Source organism: Rosa rugosa, chromosome 2, assembly GCF_958449725.1.
Source record: "Rosa rugosa chromosome 2, drRosRugo1.1, whole genome shotgun sequence".
Classification (NCBI taxonomy): Eukaryota; Viridiplantae; Streptophyta; class Magnoliopsida; order Rosales; family Rosaceae; genus Rosa; species Rosa rugosa.
This window is the reverse complement of record NC_084821.1, coordinates 15,325,014-15,342,951: the sequence shown is the minus strand read 5'-3', so window position 1 is coordinate 15,342,951 and position 17,938 is coordinate 15,325,014. Positions and strand designations below refer to the sequence as shown.

At 38.9% G+C, this 17,938-nt stretch overlaps 4 protein-coding genes across 5 annotated transcripts; all 4 read left to right on the top strand.

The window, feature by feature from the left end:
- Positions 1-444: 444 nt before the first annotated feature.
- On the top strand, positions 445-3,441 carry LOC133731855 (disease resistance protein At4g27190-like). The gene is made up of 3 exons (XM_062159284.1): positions 445-719; positions 885-1,347; positions 1,448-3,441. The coding sequence occupies exons 1-3, from the start codon at positions 518-520 to the stop codon at positions 2,757-2,759; spliced, it is 1,977 nt and encodes a 658-aa protein (XP_062015268.1). The 5' UTR covers positions 445-517; the 3' UTR covers positions 2,760-3,441.
- Positions 3,442-3,493: 52 nt separating this feature from the next.
- Positions 3,494-7,744, top strand: LOC133731856 (uncharacterized). Its single transcript, XM_062159285.1, has 2 exons — positions 3,494-4,227; positions 4,850-7,744. The coding sequence occupies exons 1-2, from the start codon at positions 3,494-3,496 to the stop codon at positions 5,454-5,456; spliced, it is 1,341 nt and encodes a 446-aa protein (XP_062015269.1). The 3' UTR covers positions 5,457-7,744.
- On the top strand, positions 6,954-7,274 carry LOC133730419 (nucleosome assembly protein 1;2-like). The gene has a single exon (XM_062158014.1). It carries the CDS (start codon positions 6,954-6,956, stop codon positions 7,272-7,274), a length of 321 nt encoding a protein of 106 aa, XP_062013998.1.
- A 1,300-nt stretch (positions 7,745-9,044) lies between the features above and the next one.
- LOC133731854 (probable disease resistance protein At4g27220) lies at positions 9,045-17,626 on the top strand. Of its 2 annotated transcripts, XR_009856838.1 has the most exons (4): positions 9,045-9,711; positions 9,806-12,700; positions 13,398-13,512; positions 17,361-17,626. XR_009856838.1 is itself a non-coding variant. In XM_062159283.1 (3 exons), the coding sequence occupies exons 1-3, from the start codon at positions 9,194-9,196 to the stop codon at positions 17,440-17,442; spliced, it is 3,495 nt and encodes a 1,164-aa protein (XP_062015267.1). In that variant the 5' UTR covers positions 9,046-9,193; the 3' UTR covers positions 17,443-17,626. The 2 variants fall into 2 exon arrangements, 1 of the variants encoding a protein (XP_062015267.1); XM_062159283.1 differs by lacking the exon at positions 13,398-13,512 and having other exon boundaries at positions 9,046-9,711.
- The last annotated feature ends 312 nt before the right edge of the window (positions 17,627-17,938 follow it).

Sequence of the window (17,938 nt, the reverse complement as noted above, 5' to 3'; positions counted from 1 at the left end):
TGCAACCAAACAATAGAAATTGCAATTAATGGAATTTTAGATTGATGGAGTTAAAGATTCCATCATTTATAAATTCCTACGGATTTTATAATTTTCTCATCCAAACGCACCATAAAGAGACTGACTATTGATGGAAATCAGAACTGAGAATATTGGGGTGCTGCGGTTCAAAGTCTCTAATGGAAATCTAATTTATGTAGTCCGTCATTACCCAAAAAAATAAATAAATAAATAAATAATTTAAGTAGTGTTGAGATGACGGAGCAAAAGCTTGTCTCAAATTAATGCAGCCTGCATTTCTATTTATTAGTGAACGGGTCAGTGTGCGGTCCAAATTTACTTTTGACTTGACCCAAAAGTGTCCTCAACTGTACTATTGAATTAACTAATATAGTCGGTAAATTCCCAAAAAATATAGAAAAAAAAGACTCATAGAGTGCGCAGACCATAGGCACATTGTCCCACGACCTCTTTTCTTTTCAGTGTGGTTTCTGCAATCTGCTTAATTTGCTTTATCATGACTCTGTCTTTCCTTTTTTGTTCTTCTCGTTCTCGATCAAAGCCTTTGAGCAATGCAAGTGCTTCTGCATCTCATCCCTTACCTGTTAGACCAGATCCTCAGCTCTTGGAAGATTCTGAATCAACGCAACCTAAGGATAATCTAGTACGCTTCCATTTCTTGAAGCAACCCAAGCCATGGATCACCTACACAAGCAGTTGTAAGTTACTAGGTTTTTCGATCTCTTTTCAGTCATCAGTTTCTACGTACCAGCGTACCATCTCGGTTCTTGGGTTTATTTTTTAATTTTTTTTTCCTTTTTTTTTTTTTTGTTAGTTTTAATTGCCTTGAGCACCCTAACCGCCATTTGAATCTCTTTCTTCAGCTAAAACAGCCTGGAAGCATGATGTGTTTTTGAGCTTTAGGGGTGAAGACACCCGCCATGGTTTCGTATCTCATTTATACGATGAATTGGAAAGCACCGGAAGAATTAAAACATTCAAGGATGACCAAGGGCTGCAAGCAGGGATGTCAATTTCTCCAAGTCTCCTCAGGGCGATTGAACAATCAAAGCTGGCAATTGTTGTTTTGTCGCCAAACTACGCTTCTTCTCCATGGTGTTTGGATGAGCTTACACATATATTTCAATTCATGGAAGGCAGAGACAGAATTCTGCCAATTTTTTATCATGTGGATCCAGCTGATGTACGACATCAAAGGGGGAGTTTTGCAACAGCTTTCACTAATTATGAAAGAAAGTCTAGGCAAAGCGAAGAAAAGTTGTATCAGTGGAGAGCTGCCTTAAAACAAGTGGCCGATATATCTGGGTGGAATACAAAGAACTTTGGGTAAGCATTTGGAGACTGTCTAACTAATTAGCAATCCTTCTACTCTGATTTATTATTTGCTTCATTATCATTTGACCTTGTACCTCCTTTTCATTGGTAGGTCCGAGAGTGAGCTTGTCAAACGCATTGCGAAAGATGTCAGCAGTAAAACAACACTTGAAGTTCAACAACGGCCCGTCGAAATTGATATTACCATCCCGTCCACCCGAGAGTTTAGAATATTTGAATCAACAAGACAGGCCATGGATGAGCTGATTAAGGCGCTGATAGATGATGAGGTCACCATCGCTGGGGTTTATGGCATGGGAGGTGTTGGCAAGACAACCATGGTGAGAAATGTTGCTCTACAAGCACGAAAAAATGGGCTCTTTGATCATGTGATTGTGGCTGTCGTATCCCAAGACCCCAACTTTAGAAGGAGTCAACAGCAATTGGCAGAGCAGCTCGACTTGAGATTGGAGGGGACGGAATCTGAAACAGCCGATAGATTGAAGGAGAGGATAATGGAAGGAAAGAGGATCCTTATAATCTTGGACGACATTTGGGAAAGCATAGACTTGTCACTTATAGGAATTCCCAACCCCGATGAGCTTAAGCGACGCAACTCTAAAGTCCTAATCACCACAAGAAGATTGGATGTTTGCCGCTCCATGAAGAGCCAAGCAAGTTTTCTTCTCAGTATATTATCTAAAGAAGATTCTTGGAAACTTTTTGTGGATTGTTCGAGAATATCTTTTGATGAATCTACCAATATCTATCGAGCGAGGGCGATAGTTAGAGAATGTGGTGGTCTGCCCGTTGCATTGAAAGCAATTGCACGGGCACTTCAAGATAAAGACATGGCTGAATGGAATATAGCAGTTCAACAATTGAGGGCATCTCAAATTGCCAGTCTTGATGATCAGGGTCCTGCGTTCAAATGTATAAAGTTAAGCTATGACTACTTGAGATCTGATGATGCCAAATCATTCTTCTTGCTTTGCTCCCTATTCCCAGAAGACTATGATATCCCTATCAAAGACTTGTTCAAGTATGCTATCGGGAACGGATTGCTTCGAGAAGCCGCCACAATCCAAGAAGCCAGAGATAGAGCAAATTCGGTGATCAAGTACCTCAAAGCTTCCAGCTTACTTTTGGACAGTCCAAAGGAGGGATGCGTAAAGATGCATGATGTTGTTCGGGATACAGCCAAGTCAATTCCAAGGTATGAGGATGATCATGGATTTTGCGTAAAAGCTGGTTGTGGATTAAAGGAGTTTCGAGGGACCACTGGGCATGGAGACTGCTCTGCCATCTCACTAATGATGAATGATATTGATCGGCTTCCTGAAGAGTTGGTATGTCCAAAACTCCAGATTTTGTTACTACAAAACAATGTTCATATAGATGAGATCCCAGAAACTTTTTTTTGAAGTTCGAAGGCACTAAGGGTCTTAGATATTAGCTTCTCTAGAATTTCATCACTACCCAGGTCATTTAGTTTCCTAACCAACCTCCGAGCTTTGTTTTTAGACCATTGCAATGAGTTGGTTGACATATCAATATTCGGAAACTTGAAGAAACTTGAGATTCTTAGTATGATAGAATTTCCTCTCAAGGAGTTACCAAAAGAGATGGGAAATTTGACCAATCTAAGGATGCTGGACTTAAGTGGGAGTTACAATATTGGTATATTTCCATATAGTGTGCTGTCAAGATTGTGTAAATTAGAAGAACTGTACATGCAATGTAATTCTGGGAACTGGGGAAGCAAAATTCATGGAGGAGAAGAAACTAATGTTGGTCCTGATGAGTTGATTGGCTTGCCACTTTTAAACACCGTGAAGCTTCGCATATCTGATGCAGAATGCTTGCCTAAAAATCTTTTCTGGGATTGGCATTTGTTACCTTTGATATATGTATCAGCAGAGAACCACCATCTAGAGAACCAATTTTCTCACACGATCATTCAAGGACCCTGACTCTTAACACAACAATCAACAGCTTACCAGATTGGTTTATCAACACAGTGACAGAGAAAGCAGTGAAACTACAGTACCTAAAGTGCAGGGGATTAAAGAACATTCTTGTGGAACATAACAGAGGCAGATTACATGGACTGAAGAATCTTGCTGTAATTGGTCCACATGAGAACTTGGAAGTGTTGATGGAAACAATAACACTGGTGCCGAATAAACCTGTGTTTGAGAAGTTGGAAGAGTTGCATCTCCTTGGTGTGAGTTGCCTGAAGGAATTATGTGTTGGTGAATTACCCGTTGGGTCTCTATGCAATCTCAAGTTATTCAAGGTGGAATATTGCCATGACTTGGTAAAGACACTCTTACCATCAAATTTTTGGCAGAGACTACACAATATGGAAAAACTAATTTGTGAAGATATGAATCAAATGGAGTATGTTTTTGGATCCAAGGGGATGGAGTCAGAAGATATTATCTTGATAAAATTGAGAGAGATGATATTGTGGAATCTAGAGAATCTAATAGGCATATGCAATGGTCCTGCTCCAAATGCAGTCTTCCATAGTCTTAAAAGTTTGGCAGTATATGGGTGCAAGAAACTGAAACATCTGTTCACATACGATATAGCTCATTGTCTTTTGCATTTGGAAGATCTTTCGGTGACTCAGTGTTCTAGCTTGGACAGGGTTATCGAACCTAGCAAGGAAACAGTCAACAAGAAGATGGTTTTTCCTGAATTGAAAAACTTAGCTTTGTCATATCTTCCACAGCTCACAAGGTTCTGCAGTAGTGAAAGTGCTACCATTGAGTGCCCTTCATTGGAACACTTGCATGTGCAGGACTGCCCCCATTTTACAACCTCTATTTCTGACTTCCACAGCGGGAATCGATTCATCCAAGTCAATGATCTACGACATTTGAGGTATAATAAACTTATTAGTCGGTAAACTGCTTTGCCTTTTTCTTTTTCTTTTTCCGTAAGTATGTTCTGATTGCATTCCTAAGTTTGATTAATACTAGGTTCCCACATCACACTAAGCATATATTAATATCTATGATTGCCTCTTCTTTCTTTTTTCTTTTGGTAATCAACTTTGTGTGAAAAGATAAGACAAACCGGAAATGGCATCTGATTGAATTTATATTTCTGTACTGTAATAATAAATTACATATTCAAAAGGTATATTCAAATTTGAGAAAAGGGATGCTTCAGAAATCTGATACGTTATATATTTTATCATGTTTATCTTAGCCTAATTAATGTATTTTTCAATGTTTTTTTCCCTCTTAGTAAATAATCATGTTTAATCTTAACTATGTTGTTCCCCTGGTTTGGTTATGTTTACTGCTGTGGGGTTAGTCATTATGTTCTGAGCTTGCTGGACTTTGTTCATAGTTCTTGTTTTCCTGGCAACTCTGCTTCCACGCTCTTTTCATTAATGTATTTTGATGTTGCATTTTACTTCAAATTTCTGACATTGCTTTGTCTTCTGTTTTTTTCCTCTGACCTCCCCGCTTTCTATAAATGGTAACTTACGAACCAGGATGAGCAAAGACTTAAATAACATCAATTTAGCTGGCCAGCACACCATGGACATCCTTGAGAGCCTACCTCATAATGTCAGAAAGCGGCTTGAGTTCATGAGAGAAATTGAGAGTCAACGTGATGAATTAGAGGCCAAGTTTTTCAAGGAGAAAGCTGAACTTGAAGCCAAGTATCAGAAATTATATCAGACTCTCTACAGCAGGCGATACTTGATTGTGAATGGTGTTGTTGAAACTGAAGGAGTTGCCCCTGAAACAACAACAGATCATGAGAACAAAACTGCAAAAGAGAGAGGAGTGCCTGATTTCTGGCTGAATGCATTGAAGAACAATGCAGTGCTAGCCGAGGAGATTACCGAGTGTGATGAAGGAGCTCTTAAATATCGTAGAGACATCAAGTGTTTTAAGATACATAATTCCAAGGGGTTCAAGATTGAGTTCGACTTTGACACCAATCCATTTTTCAAAAACTCTGTTTTGACAAAGACATACATTGTTTGGACCCAAAATGAACATTTTGGCCTGACAAGGCATGTGTTGGAGAAATTGAGCCAATGTCAGTGGCTCAAGCTATATATTGTCGACAAGCTCGAAATATATATTTAGAGGCTAAATAAAGCCTACTATGGAAGCATGGAAGCATGAAAAGTCAACTTTAGCACATTTTCCTACTTCGGCTAGGAGAAACCGAGCTAAACAAGGAAGGAGGGGTGGCAGACTGACCAAATGAACTTGAAATGAGCTGAAACTCTGCAGATCCATTCTAGACAGCCCAAGGATCATTTCTTCTGAATAGTGCCAGAGATTTTTTTGAGTGGAAGGCCTTCAAACAATCAGTCCAATTTTCTACAGAAGCAAAACTGGAAAACTGGACCTGTAAGAGGTCCAGCAGCATTTCCAGCCCAACCGCATGGAATAAAGCTCTGAAAATTTGTCAGGATGATCTACACTCATAGTGAAACATTTTTTATGAAGAAGTCGAAGGCTCATTCTGAAGTCCTGTTGGAGAAATAATTGAAGGAATAAAGGGGCAGAAACTGACCTAAAACCAGCTCAATATTCACATGTTCATGTTTCATACCCACATGAAGAAAGCTAGATGCTTTTCTTCTTTTCCTTGGATATATTTTTCAAGACAATCTCTTTAATAGATCATCATCACTTCCATGTTTTTGCACCTTCATGCATTGCTTTCATTTCATCATTTCTCTATCTTTTCCATATTTTACAAATCACTTTCATACTCCACTTTCATTATTTTTCTTCCACTCATCATTTCACTCTTCTTTTTCTTCCCTATATAAACACCTTCTCCTCTCATTCTAAAACACCCATTCACATTCAACAACAACATCTCTAAGATGATCTAAGTTCTCTCTAGAGCAACCTCTCTAAGAGCAACTCCTCTCCTTCTCTTTCTCTTACCGGTGATCACACTCCTAGTCCTAGTCATCTCAGAAGCCGACTTTCAGTGCCACTAAACCCTCTGTCAATGTACTTCGGTCCTAGTCTCCTCGAGAGACGATTGTAGTACCACGACCAAACACCGACACCAATACACATTCACAACATCAAAACATCTCTAAGATGATCTAAGTTCTCTCTAGAGCAACCTCTCTAAGAGCAACTCCTCTCCTTCTCTTTCTCTTACCGGTGATCACACTCCTAGTCCTAGTCTTCTCAGAAGCCGACTTTCAGTGCCACCAAACCCTCTGTCAACGTGCTTCGGTCCTAGTCTCCTCGGGAGCCGACGGTAGTGCCGCGACCACAACGGTTACAGAACCAGTCAAGCAAGGGTAACGCCCTAGCAACCCAGCCAAGCTAAAGTCACGCTTTAGCAAGATCTCAATACTTCCCGGTGATTTCGCTCTGCTCAATCTGCAATATTGAGTATCGAATTGTGAACAAGAAGAAACTTCAGCAAAGTCCTCACCACGAGGCACAAAGAATCCCACGACGAGGTTGGTGCTCTCCTCGTCTACAATCGCTTGACAGAAGTCAGGTCAATGGACACCCCCGACGACCGCACCCGAACGGTGCTGGCACGCCCGCGCAAGAAAAGAGACTGTTGACCAGCTGCAACAAAATTGGAGCCAAACATACATGATTGATGAAGATGAACCAAACAGCACAGCAGGGACGGAGATTGAATGGTATCCAGCAAAATACCTGACACAGAAGATTGTTAAGAAGAAGCATAAGAAGGGATCAAAGAATTCTAAGCTTCTGACTAAAACTAAAAATTGTAAAAGTTTCTTCAATTTCTTCAGTCCACCTCAAGTATCCAAGGACGATGAAGTTATTGATGAAGTTGCTGCCGAGGAACTCAAAAACCAGAAGAAACAAGACTATGATGTTGGGTCAACCATATGTTATAAGATCATCCCACATGCAGTTTCGTGGTTTACTGGAGAAGCATTTTAGGAAGATGATTTGGGAGACTTGAAAGTTCCCAGCATTTCTGATGAAGTTGTTACGTAATGCTTCTGATTTGTTGATAGGTTATATAATTTATCAACTCACCAACTTTTTCCGAGTGTGATGAAGGAGCTCTTAAATATCTTAGAGACATCAACTCACCAAGACTTTTAAATTCCATAGATTTCTTTAAAAGTTCCACTAATTCCATGTACAATACATCCCCCTAAAAGTCTTGGATAGACTTTTAACGGTTCATGAAAGTCTTGAGATATTCAATTAGGATTTTTAAAGACTTCATGAATTCCACCAAAATCTAGGGGTATTCAATTAGGACTTTTAAAAATGAATAAAAGTACAGAGGTATTCAAAATATCATTCATACTTATGGAATTAGAAAATCATGGATAATCATGGACTATGTAGTGTTAACTATATATACCAAACTCCAATAATTTTCCAGCCTCCAGACCAAAGATTTCAAAAAGTCTATCAAAGTTTCCTCTTCAAAAAAAAAAAAAAAAAGGTCTATCAAAGTTCTTCTCTCTACGCACGAAGAAGTTTGTCCTTCATCATCTCTCTTTCTTAATTTTTTGTCTTTTCTCTAATCTTTTATGATATCAACCTTTTTTGATACCCAACATTTTCATTGTAGTTGTTGAATGTGATTTTTGTTTTTTTTTTGTTTTTTTTCAATTGTGATACTTCGAACACTAATAGCAATAAAAATGATTTATGAAACCCTAAAACTCAAAAATTGTGGTCTAACCCTAAGACCTTAAACCATACTAAATTTTATCTTATTAATTAATTTGAATTTATATTATGGTTCAAAAAAAGGTTGAACAATTGAATTTCAATTGATTGATTATAGATCAAGACATTGACCAATATTGCTACAATATATGTTAATCGGCAAAAACAAAATTAATGAGAATAATTAACCATAAACATCAAGTGATCTATATTGTATATTTATGTTATTGGAAGATTAGGAATGAGAACAAACTCGCTAGACAGACTAACAATCATTTATTTGAGTCAATTTCGATTAGAAGATACTGGAGCATTGAAGAGACAACAAGTTATTATTTTGTTTTGAGTTTGGGCTGCATTTGTTTTTTTTTTTATATATATATTTTGTACATCCTAGGAAATCTGTAGAAGTCATTCATATAATAAAGTATATAGATTTTCATAATCTGTAAAAGTCTGTTGCTAAAATCAAGGGTTTTAAGAAATCCATAACAGTCTATCAACTTTTTAAAGAGTCCGTGGACTTTTCAAAAAGTTTGTCATTTAAAAAAAGTCTGTACAAATCCAAATACAATACACCCCCTTTAGACTAGTGGTAAAGCTGAAACTTTTACTCAATTTGATTGCTCTAGGACTGGTTTAATGGTTTAATTCTGTGATATATTACTAAATATTAGAGATTGGGGCAAATCATTTTAATATCAATTTTTCATTGTTCTTACGATGTCTACGCTTGGTTGTCTTCTCTTAGCTTCTCTATGTTTTGGTTCTGGCTGCCTCCTATTCTCACATATTGAGTTGCTTGCTTTTTCAATCTGAGCTTCATATTAGAGAGAGACAGAGAAAAAAAAAAGAAGGTCTCTTTAAGTAATTTGATCCACCTAGGTGTCACCTAATATCAAAAGGTACACTGCAAGTTTTCCATATGTTGCCTACTTGGGTTTGTTATTGTTCTTGCTTCCTAGAGTACAGGGTGTTCAAGTTGAAGGTCGGCCCAAGAGGTGTTGTAGTCCAAAAGCCATGTCGACAGTTTCATTCTGGAATTAGGTAGGAAAAACTGGTCAACCCATTGGTTCACAGCCTGCGCGTTCACATCATTTTAAACTCTCTCTCGCCCCTTATCACTTTGGTGTGGTTTCTGCTTCGCTTCTCTTGTTGTTTTAGTTTCAATGGCCTCAAGCACCCAAACAGCATCCTCATCTCATCCTTCATCATCTGCTCCTCGGAGGAAGTACGATGTTTTTCTGAGTTTCCGGGGTGAAGATACTCGCAGGACTATTGTCCCCTTTTTATACCGGGAATTGCAAAACAGAGAAATTGAAACATTCATGGATGACACAGGGCTTAGCAGAGGGACGTCTATTGCTCCGACTCTGCTAACAGCAATCCAAGAATCCAGGTCAGCGATTGTTGTTCTCTCACCAAACTATGCGTATTCTAGATGGTGTTTGGACGAATTGACAATGATCATTCAGTGCATGGAATATAAGAGCACAACAGTCATCCCAATCTTTTATGATGTGGTTCCCTCTGATGTGCGACATCAGAAAGGGAGTTTTGCAAGAGCCTTCACTAAGCACCAAGAAGGGCTTGCGCAAGACGATGACTACCCATATAAGTTGAACCAGTGGAGAGTTGCTTTAACAAAAGTTGCCGGTCTCTCTGGCTTGGAATCAAACAAATATAGGTGAGATTTTTTTTAATCTTAACCAGAGTTATAGTTTCTCAATCTTCTGGATTTATAGTTTGTCTGATGATTGTTTGACTCTTGTTCCTTGTAGATCTGACTTGGAACTTGTCGAAGACATTGTGGAAACCGTTTGTAGTAAATTACGACCTCTTGATGTTGAGTGGGCATTGTCGTCTACCGGAGATTTTGTAGCATTTGAAGCAACAAGACAAGCCATGGACAAGGTAATGAGGGCCCTTCAAGATGATGAGATCACTGCTATTGGGGTCTTTGGTACGGGAGGCGTTGGCAAGACAAGTATGGTGAAACATGTCGGTGCACAAGCCCGGAAAATTGGGCTTTTTAATCATGTGGTTATGGCTGTCGTATCCCAAACACCTAATTTGAGAAATATTCAAGGCACACTGGCTGATCTGCTGGGCTTAAAGTTGCAGGAGGAGACAGCTATTGGAAGAGCCGCTAGAATAGTGGAGAAGATATTAAGAAGATATAAGATCCTTATAATCTTGGACGACATTTGGGAGAGAATAGATTTGTCTAGCATTGGAATACCGAGCCATGATGAGCTTCAAAAGTGCAGTTCCAAAATTATATTCACCACAAGGAGATCGAATGTTTGCCATACCATGGAGAGCCAAGAAAACATTCCTCTCCAAGTCTTATCAAAAGAAGATGCTTGGAACCTATTTGTGAAGAAAGCAAGAAAGCGTTTTCATGAGTCAAAAAACTTGTATGATGTAGGGCGGATAGTAGCAAGAGAATGTGCTGGTCTCCCAGTTGCATTGGTAGCAGTTGCCAGGGCACTTGGAGATAAAGATTTAGATGATTGGACGGAAGCAGCTCGACGACTAAAGGTTGCTCAACCTGCCAACTATGAAGATGATGGAGCTGTGTTCAGATGTATAAAGTTAAGCTATGATTACTTGAGACCTGATGATGACAACATTGCCAAGTCATTCTTCTTGCTTTGCTGTCTATTCCCTGAAGATTTTGATATCGAGATCGAAGACTTGTTGGTGTATGCAATTGGGAAAGGAATACTTCAAGATGCCCACACAATACAAGAAGCCAGAGCCAAAGCCCATTCGGTGGTCAATTACCTGAAAGCTTCTAGCTTGCTTTTGGACGGTGCATACCCCGGATTCGTGAAGATGCATGATGTCATTCGAGATGTGGCCATATCAATTTCATCATCGGAAGATGGCCCACGGTTTTTGGTTAAAGCTGGTTGTGAATTAAGGGATTGGCCAGCGATTAATATTGCACATGAAGGCTACTCTGCAATCTCGCTAATGAGGAATGAAATTCACGAGCTTCCCAAAACGTTGGTATGTTCAAAACTCCAGATTTTATTACTACAGAGCAATAGTATAAATGAGATTCCAAACCCTTTCTTTCAAAGTCCCAATGAATTGAGGGTCTTAGATCTCAGCGAGACTAGTATTTCGTGTCTACCCTCATCATCAAGTCTTCTAACCAACCTCCAAGCTTTGTATTTAGATGAATGCAATAGAATAGTTGATATATCCATGCTCGGAAAACTGAAGAACCTTCAGATTCTTAGTATGAAGAACCTTGACATTATTAATAGGGGAGGAACTCGTCAGAAAGCGTTGCCGAAAGAAATAGGACGCTTAACCAAGCTTAAGATGTTGGATGTTACGGGTGCATGTTTTGAAACAGTTCCATCTAATGTGGTATCAAACTTGAATGGATTAGAAGAATTGTACATGAAATGTGACTTTTCTGACTGGGGCAGCAGAATAGTTGAGCGCAGCAGTTTATTTTCTTCTGTTTTTGGCACTGCCAAGAATGCTAGCTTTGATGAGTTAACAAGCTTATCACGCTTAAACAGTTTGAAAGTTCACATATCTGATGTAGAATGCTTGCCCCGAAAAGTTAGATTCAATCCCAATTGGGTCAACTTTGATATATGTATCAGCAGAAAAGATTTTATGAAACAGTCCTACTACGGACGCTTTTTCGAGAGGAAACTAACTGTCAAGTTGAATCCACGTCAACGTCTCTTTCGGTATGTGACTCTAAACACAAGCACGGAGAGTTTACCAGAATGGTTTATCAAGGTGGTGACAGTGAAAGCAGAGATACTGGAGTACATAGGGTACAGTGGCTTAAAGGACATTCGTTTGGAACACGACCTTGGGGGATTACATGCGCTGAAGTGTCTTGCTGTAATTGAGTGCCATAATGTGAGTGGAATGTTGATGAACCAAGAAAGAAGGGTTGTAAATAAACCTGTGTTTGAGAGCTTGGAAGAGTTGTATCTAGAAGGGGTCCATGGCCTGCGGTGCTTATGTTATTGTAAGTTGACACCTGGGTCTCTGTGCAATCTTAAGTTGTTAAATGTGAGAAATTGCCTGGAATTGGAGGGTGCACTTTTACAGTCAAATTTGTTGCAAAGGCTACAAAATCTGGAAATACTACATTGTGAGTACACGGAGGATGCGAGAGAAACCAAATTGGAATATGTGTTTGGATTTGGATGGATGGGAACAGAACAAATTTTCTTACCAAAGTTGAGAGAGATAACATTATGTTATTTTATGAACCTAAGAAGCATATGCTATGATTGTCCTCCCAATGGATTCTTCCGTAATCTTAGCAGTTTGGCAATTCGTGGCTGCCGCAGAGTGGAATATTTGTTCACGCGCAATGTAGCTCAATCTCTTTTGCAATTGGAACTCCTTTGGGTGGAGGATTGCTCTGACTTGGTAACAGTTATTGACCCACAGGGGAAAACAGTAATCGACTACCTAGATTTTCCAAAATTGAAGGAAATATATTTGAATAGTCTTCCATGTCTCGTATGGATCTTCAACAGACACAATAGGGTTGTGTGCCCTTCATTAGAACACTTGTACGTGTACAGTTGCCCCGAACTTTCAAACCTTGCTGCTTCTGACTTCCAAAGCAAGAACCACGTCCAAGTCAATAATGAAGGACATTTTGCGATTATATTTGAAAGGTATGATCCTATATCAAAAGGTTCATTAGTGTGCTGTTTCTTCTGTTCTGTTCTGTTCTCTCTTTTCTTTTATTTTCCCGTGGAACTTCATTCTCTTTTTTTTTTGTCTTCTTTTTCTCTATACTTTTCCAAATACATATTCTATCGTGTTTGTTTTCATTTCTGTTCAATTTCAAACTTCGTACAGTATTTATCTTTGTACATTGGTAATGCTTTTTTTTTTTTTTTATGGTAATAGGTCAGTCCTTTCATTAATATTCAGCAAGCAGTACAAAAACGAAACACCCCTATGGGGGTCGACAGAAAGAATCGTTCCTTAGAACCTCCTGAAACCCTATTCTAGAAGAATAAAACCCCAACAAATCCCGAGTACACCCACCTTTTAGGAAGTCCACGCACCTTTATTCGTACAAAAACCCAGAAACCTCGAAGCAGACATAAAATTGTTTCAACTAAGGCTCCGGTTTTTGCAACCCATACCAAAATTAAATTAAACTAGCCCTAGAAGGTGACGTGTCACCTTCCAGCTCTCCCTCCATAACAGGGAGCTCCTTCACAACCTCAGCTTCCCCCATCTGCATAGGCCCCATCTCCTCCACAGTAGCAGTATCCAACGCTTCACTTGAGGAATCAAAATTCAAAATTTTCCCTCTACGCTTATACTTACGTATCTTCTTCACTTCTTGTTCATCTGCAGTCTCAATTGACCCGACTGATTTTGAATCCGGGCCTGCCTATTGTGCTCACGAACAACCCAATGAAGATGATGAAACAGGAAAAATCCCCATTAAGGCATATTTCCTTTGCACCAGGTTTGCCTCTGCAGCTCTTAATTTAGAGAATTCGCAACTAGGTTTTGTGTTTTGTTTTAGCTGATGCATGGGTTTCGTAAAGAGGATGCCTTTATGGTTTGGTTTTGGGGTGTGAGGTTGTTTTTGTGATGGGTTCGTTCTCTCACTTTTTTTTTTTTTTTTTTTTGTGTTGGCTATTTTGCTTTATGGTTTGGCTTTCTCAGACTCGTGGTTTTTGCAGTATCAATTTGAAGAGCAAAAGTGAAAAAAAAAGAAAAAGATCAAGTCTTTTAGAGATTAGAGAGAGACTTGAGGAGTCTACTACTGTACTAGTAGTAGTAGCCATTTTTATTTTCATTTTCATTTAAAGGAAAAAAAGGTTTTTTTTTGTTTTTTATTGTTCCTCCCGGTGAATAGGTCTTAGGTTTTATGATCCAGCTTTTCCAAAGAACAGGTCTTTTGAAACATTTGGGAATCTCTGACGATAGAGACGAAAGTTAGGTCAAACATTTTCATTTCTGGACGAGTATGAGTGCAGTAGCAGGATTAGGCGATGACGAGTGCAGTAGCAGAACACGAGTACAAATGCAGTAGCAAAACTGGACGAGCATGAGTGCAGTAGCAAGATTGAATTAGTGCAGTAGCAGAACACGAGTATGAGGGCAGTAGCAAAACTGGATGAGCATGAGTGCAACGAGTGCAGTAGCAGGATTGGACAAGTGCAATAGCAAGACTGGACGAGTATGAGTGCAGTAGCAGGATTGCACGAGTGCAGTAACAGGATTAGGCAATGACGAGTGCAGTAGCAGAACTGGACGAGTATGAGTGCAGCAAGTGCAGTAGTAGGATTGGACTAGTGCAGTAGCACGATTATGCGATGATGAGTGCAGTAGCAGAACAAAAGTACAAGTGTAGTAGCAGAACTGGACGAGTATGAGTGCAGCGAGTGCAGTAGCAGGATTAGGCGATGACGAGTGCAGTAGCAGAATACTAATACAAGTGCAGTAGCAAGCAGCAAGATTTGAACAAAAAAGAGTTTGGATTAAAGAAAATAATTAAAATTTAGTTATTCATGCATGAATGTTAGAATTGTAAATGTCTTATTGACACATGACAATAAAGTAACATAAAGAGATTATTCTAAAAAAAAAGTGACATAAAGGGATTAAAAGTCAAAAGAAGTAGTTAAGGGTAAAGTAGTGATTAAGGGTGAATAAGTATAGTAGTAAACCCTAGAAAACCCTAAGGCAGCGCTCTGTGTGCAGCCGTCAAACCCTAGAAAACTGAGCGACGTCTGTCGCTCCCCTTCCGATCTCAATGCCGCCAACATGTCCAACATCGACGCCGTCACCTCCTCCTTTGCTGCGTCGCTGGCAATTGCTAGTAGGGACGTCATCGATGTTTCCCACACCTCTGGGGGAATCCAACGACGAGCCAAGCAGTCTTTTCTCTTGGCACGTCCTCTGGTCAAGAAGCCGGTCGCCTTGAATGACCTGAAATGCTTTCTCCGGCGAGTATGGGTCCTGGATAAGGACTTTAAGATTCAAGAACGTGCACCAGATCGGTTTGTTCTGGCTTTTGATCTGAGGAAAGATCGCAATAAGGTTCTAAAGGGTGGACCGTGGAGGTTCCAACAAGCCCCGATCGTATTTCAGGAATATGATGGTGTTGCACCCATTGGAGATATCGCTCTGACCCTACTCTTCTTCTGGGTTCGCATCAACAACATCCCACCGCTGTTTGAGGAGCCTGACATGATTAGAAACATTGCTTCGTTGGCTGGTAACAAGTTTGTTGACGGAACCTTTCGCTTTCAGGGTGTGCAAACATCGATCCTACCGAATATTTGCAGGTCTCTATTCCAACCCAAGGAAGCAAACAAACCACGCAAGCCAATTATACTGCGTACAAGAGACCTCAATCTCTCTGAGACTGACGAGGAAGTCCACCAACCTTTAGCACTGGCGGTGCTTGCAGACCTAGCTAACCAAGTACCCAATTCTGAGTCGACAACTCTGACTGAGGGCTTGGAGCTTGAGAAGGTGTCACCATCTGAACCGGCAGAGAGCACTCCTAGCCTGAAAACTTCTGACAACACAGGTATACCTGCAGAGTTGGAGGCAGTGACCAAGGAGAATAGGGGTGACAAGCGTCACCTACCTCCCTCTCCTACAAAATCTCCCCAAAAGCTCAAGTTCCTGCTACCGGAGCTGTTCAAACCTCTCCTCCCCGAGGTTCATGCCAAGAAACAAAAGATCCCCATGTTCACCAGTAGGTTCTCTGCTAAGTCCATAGGGATGGTTGAAGTGCCTGGCAATATCCTCGTCCCCAAGGAGCTGGTCTCTGCTCACTCTGATGCCAAAAAGAAACAAGGAAGGCCATTAGGGGCAAAGAATAAGAACCCTCCAAAGTCGAAGAAGGTGACTGATGCGCAAGAGACTTGCTTTGCTTATCTTTCTAAACCTCTTAGCCCAACTGTTAAGGGCAAGGAGCAAATTTAATTTTGTTTTTTCTTCTAAACTTTGCCTAATTACTATGTGCTAGTTTTGTCATAGTTCTTAGGCTCGCTTTTCTTAAATAAGTGAGCACTGGTTGTCTAATGGGTGATGCTAGCATACCACGTCCTAAACTTGTCCTTGGTATGGCAAAGGAAGGTATGTATCCGTGCCATTCTGGCTTGAGCATGAATGAAATTGATGATTGAGTTAAAAAAAAAAAGTAGTTAAGGGTAAACAAGTAAATTAACTCATGACATGTGACAAGTGAAGAGCAGATTGTCCTTATTTGTAAGATTTAATCCTTATAAAGGGATTAGAAGTCAAAAGAAGTAGTTAAGGGTAAAAAGTAAATTAACTCATGACATGTGACAAGTGGAGAGTAAATTGTCCTTATTTGTAAGATTTAGTTTTTATATGTTTAATTCAAACTTTAAATGATGTATTTGTTAAGTTATCTTTTATCAATAACTTATATGTAATTTGTTATAAATATATTATTATTTTGGCTACTTGCAATACTTAAAGGCTATAAATCTAAATACTAAATATTTTATTATTTTTTATTATGCTTTTCAAATATATAGTATCATTTAATTATAATACTATTTCTAATGTTATATAGTTATTCTTTTGATGAAATCTTACTAATTTTCTAATATGATAGTGTCACGTGTCGCTTTATAAGCAATTGTTCATATTCTTCATTAGATTTTATATCCTCTTCTACCTAAAAAAATGTGAGAGAATGTTAGAAATTATGACGAGATGATATGGGTACTTATGGGAATGATTTTTTTTTTTAATTGGACATCATCTAGCATCCTTAAGCGTTGGATTTCAACAGCGATTAATATTAGCTCTCCATATTTTTCGAAAAATCTCATCTGTTTTGTGTGTCCCATTAGTTGATGGGTTCCCCTCCATCAATTGAGGGCTAAACCAAGGGTTAAATGCAACTCAGCCCTTGGCTCTTTAGCCCATCAAATTTGTTATTAGTATAGCATGACTCTTCTATTGGAGATGGAAAATAGAGGTTCGAGGGGTTAAAAGTAGCCCATAGCCCCTTGGCTAGAGATGGACTTAGTGAATTTGATTTATTTTGTGAAAGTCTAATAATACAAATTACAGGTAAAAGCGTGTATTCAAAAGAAATTGAGAAAAAAGGCTGCATTACAAATATTTATATATTAAATCTGTTAATTTATATTTTGACTTGATTTATACGATTCTTTTTTTTTTCTTGCATTAATTTTTTATGGTTGATTATTTCTTATTATAATCATTAGATAAGTGTACTATAGTGTAATTTATTAAGACACTCATTATATTGCTCACTGATTTTCTTCTATTTTATTTCAAACTGGTTATCAGATTGTTCCACCGCCAATTCAATCCAGAAGAGTTTCCTCAGTTCTTCTCCAAAAAAGAAAGAGATTTCTCAATTGGCTCTTAAATGTAATGCGTAGTATACATTGTGTAGATTGTCCTATGCACAGACAATTTCTATTGATATGGGAAACTGCATGTGATTAAGAACTTCTAGATGATCTTGTAATGATAATAATCCTCATTCCTCAGTGTCCATAGTTGCTATTTGTTAAATATGAGCTCTTGATATGTCTTTGTTAAGGCTATTATATTAGTCATAGTTCTTCCAATAGAGGTTGCTTGATTATTGATGTTTTCTTCTATTGGAGGAGTTCAAATATGTCTCGTTGTCTCTGTTTTGGCTTTTGCTAGTTCCTCAAGAATCTGGCCAAGAATATAAAAGAAGAACTTAACATACTTTACGTCTGGTTTAAATACAAATGTTTTCTTTGTTTCGAACTTATCTTGATGTGTCTAGTTCAATTATTAATCATAACGTTTATGCAGAGCATCTGTCTCTTTTTTATTGGTGAATTTGAAGAGACATAAAAACTTATTTAGAGTCATTCATATCAGTACGT

Coding starts and splice junctions, on each gene's coding strand:
- LOC133731855 (XM_062159284.1), top strand. CDS start 518: ATGACTCTGTCTTTCCTTTTTTGTTCTTCTCGTTCTCGATCAAAGCCT. Junction 720..884: donor GATCACCTACACAAGCAGTT/GTAAGTTACTAG, acceptor CTCTTTCTTCAG/CTAAAACAGCCTGGAAGCAT. Junction 1,348..1,447: donor TGGAATACAAAGAACTTTGG/GTAAGCATTTGG, acceptor TTTCATTGGTAG/GTCCGAGAGTGAGCTTGTCA.
- LOC133731856 (XM_062159285.1), top strand. CDS start 3,494: ATGGAAACAATAACACTGGTGCCGAATAAACCTGTGTTTGAGAAGTTG. Junction 4,228..4,849: donor AATGATCTACGACATTTGAG/GTATAATAAACT, acceptor CTTACGAACCAG/GATGAGCAAAGACTTAAATA.
- LOC133730419 (XM_062158014.1), top strand. CDS start 6,954: ATGATTGATGAAGATGAACCAAACAGCACAGCAGGGACGGAGATTGAA.
- LOC133731854 (XM_062159283.1), top strand. CDS start 9,194: ATGGCCTCAAGCACCCAAACAGCATCCTCATCTCATCCTTCATCATCT. Junction 9,712..9,805: donor TTGGAATCAAACAAATATAG/GTGAGATTTTTT, acceptor TGTTCCTTGTAG/ATCTGACTTGGAACTTGTCG. Junction 12,701..17,360: donor TTTGCGATTATATTTGAAAG/GTATGATCCTAT, acceptor ACTGGTTATCAG/ATTGTTCCACCGCCAATTCA.